At 37.4% G+C, this 12246-nt stretch overlaps 1 protein-coding gene across 3 annotated transcripts in view; it reads right to left on the bottom strand.

The window, feature by feature from the left end:
- Positions 1–870: 870 nt before the first annotated feature.
- Positions 871–12246, bottom strand: part of LOC127621076 (KAT8 regulatory NSL complex subunit 3) — a 41424-nt gene continuing 30048 nt past the window's right edge. For all 3 annotated transcript variants that reach the window (XM_052094519.1, XM_052094521.1, XM_052094520.1), the window contains 5 exons: positions 10954–11081; positions 10776–10864; positions 7071–7278; positions 3726–3838; positions 871–3054 (listed from right to left, as the gene is read on the bottom strand). In XM_052094519.1, the coding sequence (XP_051950479.1) occupies positions 3052–3054; positions 3726–3838; positions 7071–7278; positions 10776–10864; positions 10954–11081 (541 nt within the window). In that variant the 3' untranslated portion in view covers positions 871–3051. The remainder of the gene's footprint in view (positions 3055–3725; positions 3839–7070; positions 7279–10775; positions 10865–10953; positions 11082–12246) is intronic.

Raw genomic sequence — 12246 nt, 5'->3', positions numbered from 1 at the left:
GTGTGAGAGAGAGAGTGTGTGTGTGGGTGGGTTTAAGTGGTTTACGAGGACTTTTTTTTAGGTTACAAACTGGTAGTCACAAGGGTATTATGCTATAAATGTGGTTTATGAGGACATTTCGAGTGTCCTCATAATTCAAATCTCTTAAAAACATATTAAACAATGTTTTTTTGAAAATATAAAAATGCAGAAAGTTTTTGGTGAGGGTTAGGATTAGGGGATAGAATCTATATTTTGTACTGTATAGAAATCATTATGTCTATGGAGAGTCCTCATAATGATAGATGCACCAACTTGTGTGTGTGTGTGAGATATGTTGGTGGCCATGTTGGTTTTAGGTCAAGCTGACATAAAATGTTAAGTCTTGTGACCCACATACTCAAAACAGACCCAACAATGATCAATGAGAACATGAAAAACCCTTTCTCATACCCCCTACAAGAAATTAAGGAGTATGAATCTTATGCTGCACATTGCCTGTTTAAGGGTTAACAGAAGAATTAATGCAAGTGCTTTTATAAAGTTAGAAGCTTCACATTTCTGCCCTTAAACTCTCCAAAAATATACCCCATTAACTTCCATTGTAAATATACAGTATATAGCTTTGTGGTTGCAAAATCTGTTTAATTAACACAAGGCCTACTGTTGAGTTTTTGCGACATGGTGTACAATTGTCAATGGTGACCATGTTGTGTGACTTTGGCATGCATTGATGTTAAAATTGTAAAAATGTTCCTGTCAAACGTGCTGCTGTTTTAAACTTGTTTTCAGTTTTGCTACAGTGTGTCCATGAGGGTTTATAAAGATCCTATAAACGCATATTATACCACCCCTTTCTGCACATCATTTTTAAAAAGCCAGTTTGTCGATTCTTAATGCTTTAAATTTATTACCATCATTTCAGCAGTTTAATGATCCATTTCTCTCAAGTGCTTTGCAGCTGTAAAGAAATACAGGACAGGCTCTGCTGGGGTCCTATGCAGTAAACATTTTAATGAAACTCTTTTTTCCCAAATCAAATAAATCACATCCCTGATAGCACACGTACATCACCCAGACATCTATTTGATGTGTGTTTACATCTATAACATATATATATATATATATATATATATATATATATATATATATATATATATTTTTTTTTAAGTTGTTTACTCGCCTGCAGTATGCCTATAAGACATTTCCTTGCGGATGTAAAAAAATAAAAAAACATTCAGCAGATGTCTTTGAGATGTTTAGGATTGAGAATGTTTGTAAATCTGATCATTTTAAGATGTTTATCAGATGTTAATTAGAATTTGATGCCTTGCAGGTGAAAAGATCTAAAACAGACATTTTGGAAATGTACGTGGCCTATCTGGGGTATACAGTGGCAAGAAAAAATAGGTAAAACCTTTGGAATTAGCTGGTTGGCACAAAATGCGATCTTCATTAGTCACAAGTATAGACAACACACAAACAATTATAATCTTTCACGTCTTTATTGAACACATCCAACCTGGTCTCATAGTGAAAACGCAACTCTATATATGTTTTTGCAAAAGTTGTTATACGTGTCTGCAGGTACAATTCCCTGCAGTTTCCATGTGAAATGAACTTGTTTTTGTCTGATATTTACATCAAGACCAGGCTGAACACATACCATTAAGCATTAACAGTGCTGTGGAAAAAGTAAGTGAATTCCTAGAATAAAGATGACAAAACATTTTAAATAAATAAAAGCTGATTAAGAGTCAGGAGTTGGCAAACATGGCATCCAATTAATGAAACGAGATTTGAGGTATGGTGCTATTCACGAGGAGCATCTGCTGATGTGGACCATGCCTACAATCAAGAAATGTTGCTTTGCATAAAGCTGGAAAGGGTTACAAAGTTATCCTGAAGAGCTTATAGAAGAACACATTGTCTATAAATGGAGATCATTTAGTACTGTGGGTACTCTCACTAGAAGTGGCTGTCCAACAAATATGACTCAAAGAACCCTAGAAAGACAGCTGAATGAATGACAGACTTGAATGAATCATTGGAACTGGCTAACAGCTCTGTTCATGAGTCTACTATATGGAAAACATTAAACAGGCAAGGTGTTCATGGCAGGACACCACGAAGGAAGCCGCTTCTTCCCAACAAAAACATTGCTGCGTGTCTCATATTTGCACAAGACCACCTTGACACTCCACAACATTACTGGGAAAATGTTTTGTGTACTGATGAAACAAAGGTTTAATTGTTTGGGGAGAACGCACAGCACTATGTATGATGCAAAAAGGGCACCGCATACCAACATGAAACCATCATCCAAGAGGTGAGGTACGGTTGAGGGAGCATCATGATTTGGTGTTGCTTTGACCACTTGCCATAATCGAGGGAAACATGTATTCCCAAGTTTATCAAGATATTATATCCTAGGGTTCACTTACTTTTTCCACAGCAATGTGAATGTTTAATGGGAAGTGTTCAATAAAGACATGAAATATTCTAATGGTTTGAGTGTTGTTAGCTCAAGCACATTGTGCTTCGTCTATACTTGTGACTTTGATGGAGATGAGATCACATTTTATGACCAAATAATGCAGAAAACCAGCTCATTCCAAAGGGTTCACATTCTTATTCTTGCCAATGTAACTGAACGAGCAAAACATCCTATTTGATCTAGACCACCAGCAAAAAGGAAAACATAGATCCGTTAAAATCTATGAATATATGGATTTTTTTCAATAACACTGTTCACATAAGCATTTTGAATGATGAAAGTCAGTATGGAAATAAATACATAAAAAGGAGAAACAACAAAGAAAATAATGTACAAAATAAAATGCCAGAGTGTGACAAAGAATTATGAAAATAACACAAGGTCAAGGTGTAAGGTCAAGTCTTTTATAGTAGATGCTGTTCTTGCAGGTTGTAAGGCATATATCAGCAGGTGAGTCTTTAAACTGGGGTTATGTCTATAGGATCCTTGGAGAAGAGCATCTGTCTGAGCCTTTGGATTCTCATGTTGATGGCCATTGCAGCTTCACATATCAAAACATTTCAAGGAGCTTCTAGTCACTGTAAGGTGAGAAATTGATGGACAAAAATAAACATCTTTATAAACTATTCAGAGCCATTTTTGCAATGACTTTTAACCAACTGGTGTCAAAGTCGTTTCAATTTTCCAAATACTTTTTGTGTTTATATATACCTTAAAATGTCTGGCCAAACATAATATTAAACTGATAGAATTAAAGCCTTATGTATCAAAAGCATTCTTAAATCAGCAAAACTCATTATGAATACCCAAGTAATCTACAGCAGAAGTGACAAGCATATAATTATGCTCTTTAGAGCCATTAACCAAATAATTACACCTCATCTCTGCCTGGTCAAAGACGGTTACTACAGCAACTGCTCTGATGAGACTAATTGCTCATACTGCAGAGGATGAAAAGCTGTGATTGAACAGTGGGGGGGACCGTGAGTAAACAGCATTTGACAGAAGAAAATAAAATGGATTATTCAGTGCTAATGAGGATCCAAAATGACTTTGATGAGAAATTACTCTGATTTGTCACGAGAGCATGAGCCAAAGCAAAGGGAGTCCAAAAAAAAGCCAAAGAGAACTGAAGTGTTTGGATTGGATTACCTGTTCTGTAGTATCTGATACTTTTAAATCATATAAAGTGAAATAACAGACTGCATTATATTAGTTTTGTGGAGAATCGTGAGTGTAGATCACACACCTGGTTCTCAGGTGCGCTGTGAGAGGGCGCTGTCGCCCCCGTGTGGCTGAGAGCGGCTATTCTGCTGGGCTGACCTCGCAACGTCACCGTGATAGTCGTAGGGGCTTTCAGCCCTGTTGACAACCACACACACAATAAAGACATCTTCATTACAATATTAAATAATTATTGACAAGTGTAAAGTGGAAGTAACTGTTGTAGAGCTTATTCAGAGTAGCACCATATGTATTTTTGATGGGAATGGAAATTGTCTCTTCAAATATACTGTAAAGCTGTATACAGCTCCTCGATCACGTGTCATTTTAACATGTTTTTGTAACCGGTCCTACTCAACTTGCTCTGAGTGGGATTCGAACCAGTCTCTCCAGCATGGGAGGAGGGCACGCTAACGAACGCTAAAGGCTACAGCCCCTAGCCTCAGTCGCTAGTGCGCCTCTTGAGGCCAGCAGATTGATGTTTACACATTACATAGCTAACTTTCTAGCTGGCTAACATTACACTCACCCCCTAAACCTCACTCCCATCCAGGTCACGGCACCACTGTCACCAGTCCTTCTCTGCCCGCTCTGAACAGGACAGCTACCTTACCAACTGGCTACAGTTACAAGTGCTTATTCCATGTGGCATCCCAATAAAAGCACAAGCAAAATAATTATAAAAGAATTAACAAAATCCTGTTTAAAACAGTTTGAGATTGAGTATAGGATGCCATGTCGAAGGAACGTCAACTTCACAAAAGGATTTAATGTCAAACACCTATCAACAGTAATTAGATGTTGTTAGAAACCATTAAATGTAAAAACGTGGAATAAAGCAGTTTCAAGTCTATGCTACTTCTCAAAGTGTTCAAAAATGTTCTTCTAATTGTAGATGTACATTGGTATAATGTCAATTGTGGACAGTGGTTTCACATGTTTAAAACGAATTATCTTAACTTAAAATTACTATGTAATCTCAACACAAACATTTTGTGTAAAAAGAACATAGTTGAATTGGGTAAACCCAGCAAAATTAGACATGTCAATTTAACTCAAATGAATACATTTTTTTATGTACTGTACTAACTAGTAAAAGTGTATGTTAACATGCTAAATACACATTGGTTTGAAGCACTATAGAGTGTAGTTTAGTAACTAAGCTATGGCACAGCATTTGCTCAACGCAGCGAGCAATCATTATTATGCGAGGCAGGTTCCTGTCCTCATCATTAGCTCAAGCTCCACTCTTAATAATTCCTTGCATTTATATAGCGCTTTTCTAGGCACTCAAAGCGCTTTACATAGTATAGGGGGAATCTCCTCAACCACCACCAGGATGATGCGACGGCAGCCATAGTGCGCCAGAACGCCCACTACACACCAGCTATTAGTGGAGAGGAGAGAGTATAGTTATGTAGCCAATTCAGGGATGGAGATTAATACGATGCCATGGTAGATAGGGGCCAATGGGGGGTATTTGGCCAGGACACCGGGGTTACACTCCTACTCTTTACAAGAAGTGTCCTAGGATTTTTAATGACCACAGAGAGTCAGGACCTCGGTTTAACATCTCATCCGAAGGACAGTGCTTTTTTTTTACAGTATAGTGTTCCCGTCACTATACTGGGGCATTAGGACCCACACAGACCATAGGGTGAACACCCCCTGCTGGCCTCCCTAATACCACTTCCAGCAGCAACCTTGGTTTTCCCCAGGAGATCTCCCATCCAGGTACTGGCCAGGCTCAACCCTGCTTAGCTTTAGTGGGCAACCAGGAAAGAGATGCAGGGTGATATGGCTGCTCTTCACCATAATGGAAACCCACAAAACTCCAACATAACTGAAACTCTTCTAAATCTCAACATAACAAAACATTAAACACTAACAAGTATCCCCCTTTGTATTCATCTTGACATTAAATAACACTTCATTTTAAAATACATTCCCTTTCGAGTCATGCTGGGAAATGGAAATCATCTGCCCAGTGTCATCAGTGCTACATTAACACAACAGAAACTATTCATGTAGTCCCGACTCAAATGGATTAAGTAATCTTCCATTTTACAAATTTAAATGGATTGAACAATGAAATCAAGTTGTGACAAAATGTTCTAGAATGGTCTTGCTTTAGTTCATTTTAATTAAATAAACTGAACAAGCAGCAAAAAGTGTACTTTCATCTTAAAAAGAACTGGTAATAGTATTTGTCAATAATTTTGAAGGTGGAAAAGGCTATAATAAATCATATATATATTATAATAAAAAGTTCCCTCGATACACTTAAAAAGTATTTTCAAGATTACATACTTTCATAACAAATTTCCAACAAATTGAATTGACAAAATTAGAAAAAAGTATTGTATTAACTTAATTTAAAGATGAAATTGAAATGTGTAATTCTTAAAAATAGGCTTAATTTTTTCAGTGTATGAAAACTGAAAATGAAGTATTACAAATTCTTTTGACTTTACCACCACCCATCCCCTATTTTGCCTGTTAGCCAAAAATAGTTTTAAATTTGTATTGAATTTACTTAATAAACAGCTGAAAACTCTAGTGTATTCATTTATGCATGCTGGGAGAAGATGAAGATTAACAAAAGATGCAACAATAAAAACAGGAGGAAGAAAAATGAAGCAAAAAAAGAGGTAGAAAAACTGACAGTTTGTTGTTGGGCATTTAATGAACATCTGTGAGTAAAGCAACCCATACTTATTACACCAACAAATCAAAACAAGTAAACAAATAATAAAATTGAACAAAACAAATGATGGAACATAAAACATAACAATGGGGTGGTTATATTGAGTACACCAGACAAATGAAGCCGATGATGTCTATATTTACCAGTTGAAATTATCAAAATGTTACATTTTTACAGTACTGATTGCCATATTAATATTTTGGTCCAGCTTTAGTGAAATTATAGCCCCTAAGGGCCACTACAAATAACAATGTCTGTAAATCAAGTACATTAGAATGCAAGAAGGCTGCCTGAATTAGCCCCATCATTGTAGAATATCACTAAATACACCAAATACTCTTTGCATGTATTCACCAGAACAGATGTTTGCATTTATGGTACATATTTACATGCTCAGATGACTGTATATTGCTCCAAGTAATAACTTATCAAAAATGTTACCAAGCCACCCCCCCCAATCATCACTTCTGGGTTTATTTAGCGGTTTCCTGGTTTTATATGCCCTATTTAGACTGTTAGCATTACTGTGCTAACTGTACAAGGGCGAATCCTTTCCTATGGATTCGACTTTTGACCTGATTGCTGCATTAGTGACTACAGTCCCTACTCATCGCGGCCGTCGCTGTTTGGAACGCAGTGTCGTCAGTGGCGAGGTGGACGTACCCGTGCTCTGACTAGATATGTGGGCCAGTCCTGGCAGACTATTGGCTAGTTTGGCCAGGCCGCCGTTGGTGAGAAGTTGATGGATTGCTGTGGTTTTGGTCATCCCGGAGCTGGTAGACACAACTGGTACTGCACGAACTAGAGTGCCGCTGCCTGGGCTGAGAGAGCTCAAGACCTGTCCCTGACACTGTGGCTTCCCTCCTGACACCTTATGAACATGACACAAACAGACGAGAATGACTTAAGGTGCTAAATGCATCATGAAACTATTATGATCATGCTTATTAAAGTAAAAAAATGTACTTGAGGAAACAAATCACCAGTTTTATATAAATATCAGAAGGGACAGTTCACCAAAACTAATGTCTTAATTTACTCACCCTCATGTCATTCAAACATGTTTGACTTTCTTCTGTGGAACACTATATTGAAGATACTGCAGAATATCCAGAGTGCTCTTTTTCCATAATGGGGACTACTGGTGCTGTCAAGCTCCAAAAATGGCAAAAAGGCACCAAAAACATGCTATAAAAGGAGTCTTCTGAAACCATACAATAGCTTTCTATTCAAAATAGGGTGTTAAAAACTTGCAAAGTTTGATTGTTTTGTTGTTCTTGACATCAAACTTGGTTTCAGCACTGCATTCGAACTCACGATACCATATTATATATATATGTATATATATATATATATATATATATATATATATATATATATATATTTTTTTTTGTGTTTTTTTAATTTATTTTTTAATTATGTTTTTGCATCTTCAAAGTGGCCACACTTTGCCTAGGGCACATAGTGGTTCCTTTTCTTCCTTTTCCAAGTCATCCATTTCCAAAACTTTTTTTTTTTTTCAATACAATTTTTAGTTTTGTAATGAAATAAATTAATATGTTGGCACAAATACATTTTTGTCTACAAAACCAATTAAAAAAATGTAAGCATACACCTTCAGATCAAAAGGTTTTTAAGATCATGAGAAACATTTCAGTCAAGTGACCCCAAACGTTTGAACAGTAGTGTATAAGCTGCATTCTTACAGGTTTTAGAGGAGTGTACAGACCGGAAAACTAATGTCATAAGATGGAGCACAACAACAAGTCAACAGAGCGGAAAATAAATTCTACATTTCTGGGTATACAGTTGGAAAAGCACATACACTATAAACTATACCCATTTATACACACCAATGAAAAATATCGACTTTCCCCTTACGTTTGTGCATATGCACTTGTACATTGGGGGAATCCCAGATTTAAAAGTAAGAGGGAAACCCCACTATTGCAGTGTAATTCCGCTTCAGGTTTTGATGGAAAGTTAAGGAAACAAACACAGCAACAACTCTGGATATCTGGAAATAAACTGAAGCAACAAAGAATAAGATAAAGTATCCTTGGATGCCACGTTTGTTATTTACACAAGTGTAGTGGGGAAATTATGTTGCATTGGATAAAGCTGCTTACTGACCGAGCTGCATGTACAGCCGTGGCGATAAGTATTGGCAGTGACATACATTTTGTGTTTCGCAAAGTTCTCTGCTTCAGTTGTTGTGGTGTTGACTCACATTATGTTCTTGTTACCTCTAAAAAATGATGTGTAGCCATCATTGCTTTGCATGAAAATGGCCTCACATGTAAGGAAATTGCTGCAAAGAATATTGCACCTGAAAGAACATTTACCGGATCATCAAGAACTTCAAGGAGAGAGGTTCAACTGCAGTGAAGACGGCTTCAGGATGTCCCAGAGTGTCCAGCAAGCACCAGGACCGTCTCCTACTGAGGAGTCAGCTATGGAATAGTGTCACCACCAGTGCAGAGCTTGCTCAATATTGGCAGCAGGTTGGTGCGAGTGCATCTGCACGCACAGTGAGGCAAAGACGTTTGGATAATGGCCTGGTGTCAAGAAGGGCAGCAAAGAAGCCACTTCTCTCCAAGAAAATCATCAAGGACAGACTGAAATTCTGCAGGAAGTACAAGGATTGGACAGCAGAAGGCTGGTGCAAAGTTAATTTCTCTGATGAAGCCCCCTTCTGACTGTTTGGGACATCTGGAAAATCAATAGTCCAGAGAAGAAAAGGTGAACGCTACCATGAGTCCTGTGTCGTGTCAACAGTGAAGCATCATGAGATCATCCATGTGTGGGGTTGCTTTTCATCCAAGGGAGTGGGCTCGCTCACAATTCTGCCCAAAAACACTGCCATGAATAATAAAAGGTATCAAAACCTCCTGCAAGAGCAACTTCTCCCAAAAGATCCAGGAGCAATTTGGTGATGATCCGCGCATGATGGAGCACCATGTCACAAGACAAGAGTGATAATGAAGTGGCTCGGAGTTCATTATATTGAAATTTTGGATCAGTGGCCAGGCAATTCCCCGGATCTTAATCCCATAGAGAACCAGTGGTCAATCCTCAAAAGGCGAGTGGACAAGCAGAAGCCCACAAATTATGATCAACTCGGAGCACTAATAAGGCAAGAATGGATTGCCTTCAGTCAGGATTTTGCCCAGAAGCTGATATACAGCATGACAGAGCGAATTGCAGAGGTTATGAAGAACAAGGGTCAACACTGTAAATATTGAATCTTTGCATATATTGAATGTTTTTGCCAATAAAAGCCTTTAAAACTCATGAAATACTTATCATTGTTTTCCAGTATACCATAGAAACATGTGAAAAAATTATCTACAAATACTGAAGCAGCAAACTTTTCAAAACACAAAATTGATGTCACTGCCAATACTTTTGGCCACGGCTGTATATGGGAGTAAAGAGTTAGACGCTTCTACTGTGCATGTAAACGGGCAGGCTGTTTTCTCGCGATATGCCACTTTCTGGTGTCCATGTAAACAGACACTTTATTGAAAAGAGCATCGTGAACATTCTGCTCATTGATCTCTTTTTGTGTTTCATAGAAGGTTTGAAATTAATGAAGGTGAGTAAAGAAAAAATTAATCAAGTCATCATTTCAAGAATTTCCAGTATTCCTTTACCAATATTTGAGACTCTTGGTTGTCATCAAAACACTGAGAAAGTTACTAAGCATTGATAAACTAAAAAAAGAATCTTAAATATTTCCTGCCTCAAAACATTTATTTCCAGATTTAGATTTTAAATAAGGGATGGGCATTAATGAGTACTTTTGTAACCACAAAAACCAAGCGATTACTCTTTAATTAAAATGGAAGTTAAACATAAGTATATACGTGAAATAAAAATTTTGTTTAACAGAAGTTTCTAACAACGGTTTTAAAATAAACCAACGTCAACAAACTAAAAAGTTGGGAAAAAAATAAAATGCACAATATAGTATGTATTAATAAATAAAATAAAAGTATAATTATAGTATAGTATTATAATTTGTGAAACATTTGATAATTTCACAAAATCAATGTGATATTTGAAGATAGCAAGATTTAGAAGTTTTTAATAGTAGACTAGCTGGTGTAAAATGAGTATTCGATTAATCTATAACTCCTGCACATCCCTATTCTGAAAACCAGATTTTCAAATTGGACTCGCTCTTTGGAATCCCACTGTATATCGTGTGATGACTGACCAGTTCAGTGAACATGTGAAATGAATATTTGGAAACTGCTGCATTTCAGACTGTTAATATTATGTGCGTAAAGATAATAGACCTAAAAGATATTATTTGTGACATGATGGGGGTGCCATGTTTGTGTTAAGCAGCAGGGCTGGCACCTGTGTGGTGGAGGGTACGCCTGGTGATTTAGTGTTGATCTCTTGCAGACTGAGGCTGAGGCCCTGCAGCAGACTACTGGCAGAAGGAGCTGAACAAACACAAACACACCAAAATCAGAAAGGATTTAAACTAAGACCTCACAGATGCTGGGCTGACAGATTCTGCAGGCTGATGTACCTTGAGCAGTTGCAGTGGCCTGAGCCTGGACAGGAGAGGAAGAACCTGATATCACTCTGCCCTGTAGGCTATGAAACAACCCATCGCTTGAACCCAGAGCTCCAGATACCTCTCCCAGACCACCTGACCTAGAAGAGCACAGGACATCAGCTCAGAATCAAACCACCACATTCTACACTTTGTAGCATTTTTTTCCACTTGTAATATTAGTTTTTGCACTAAAAACGGTTTAGTTTAGTGTATTTTTAAGACTTTTATATGTAAATGACCTGTTGTTATTGGCCAGACTCTTTGCATGTGATACCGACCAACAACACTGCCATGTTGCTGAAGGCTGAACAGATGTTGACATGTAAATACGAGTGGTCCTACGTTTAGCAGTTTAGTTCTACAAATGGTTCAGTTGGACTGGGCAGAAATCTTTGTGTTGTTAATGTTAATGTAAATGTCTGCATGATACATGAAAATCTTGCTTCAACAGAGCAAGAGAAATAATATTTTCCATGATATGAGCCCATTAAGTTCTGTTGATGGCTCCAAGTACATTTGGAAATTTACAAATTATAATCTGGTTGCAAATGGAGTAGAAGTGTAGCCACATTATCTGACAGCAGATATAAATTTGTTCAACACTGCATAAATCAGGCAAATATTTCCATGAAAACAACAAGTCTAACAGTTGTGCAGTATTGTCATCTCTTTATTACACAAGACCAAAAAGCAACACTGATCATTTCTTATTTCTTATATCCCTTCAAGCTTAAAAGGATAGTTCACCCCCCCCCTCTCATTAACTCACCCTCATACCATCCCAGATGTGTATTACTGTCTTTCTTTAGTTGAACACAAAGAAGAATATCTCAGCTCTGTAGATCAATACAATGCAAGTGAATAGTGACCAGAACTTCAAAAAGCACATAAAGGCAGCATAAAAGTAATCCATACGACTCCAGTGGTTTAATCCAAGTCTTCTGAAGAATTCAATTGGTTTTGGGTAAGACCAAAACATAACTCCGTTTTCACTATAAATCTTGACATTTGCAGTCTCCTTGGCGATCATTATTTCATGCTTGGTACACTTCCTAGCACCAGCTAGCGCTCTGTGCATGCATCAAACAGTTTGAAGTGAAATCAAGCTTAAATGATTGTGCTGCAAAGAGAAAAATGATTTGGTCTTATCTAACCCAAAATTGATAAGTTTGCTTCACAAGACATAGATTAATCAACTGGAGGCTTTTGGTTTACTTTTAGCTACCTTTATGTGCTTTATGGAGATTCAAAGTTTTTGTCACC

The sequence above is a fragment of the Xyrauchen texanus genome, chromosome 27 (genome assembly GCF_025860055.1).
Source record: "Xyrauchen texanus isolate HMW12.3.18 chromosome 27, RBS_HiC_50CHRs, whole genome shotgun sequence".
NCBI lineage: Eukaryota > Metazoa > Chordata > Actinopteri > Cypriniformes > Catostomidae > Xyrauchen > Xyrauchen texanus.
The sequence above is the reverse complement of the archived record's forward strand: the minus strand, read 5'-3'. Positions and strand labels throughout refer to the sequence as shown.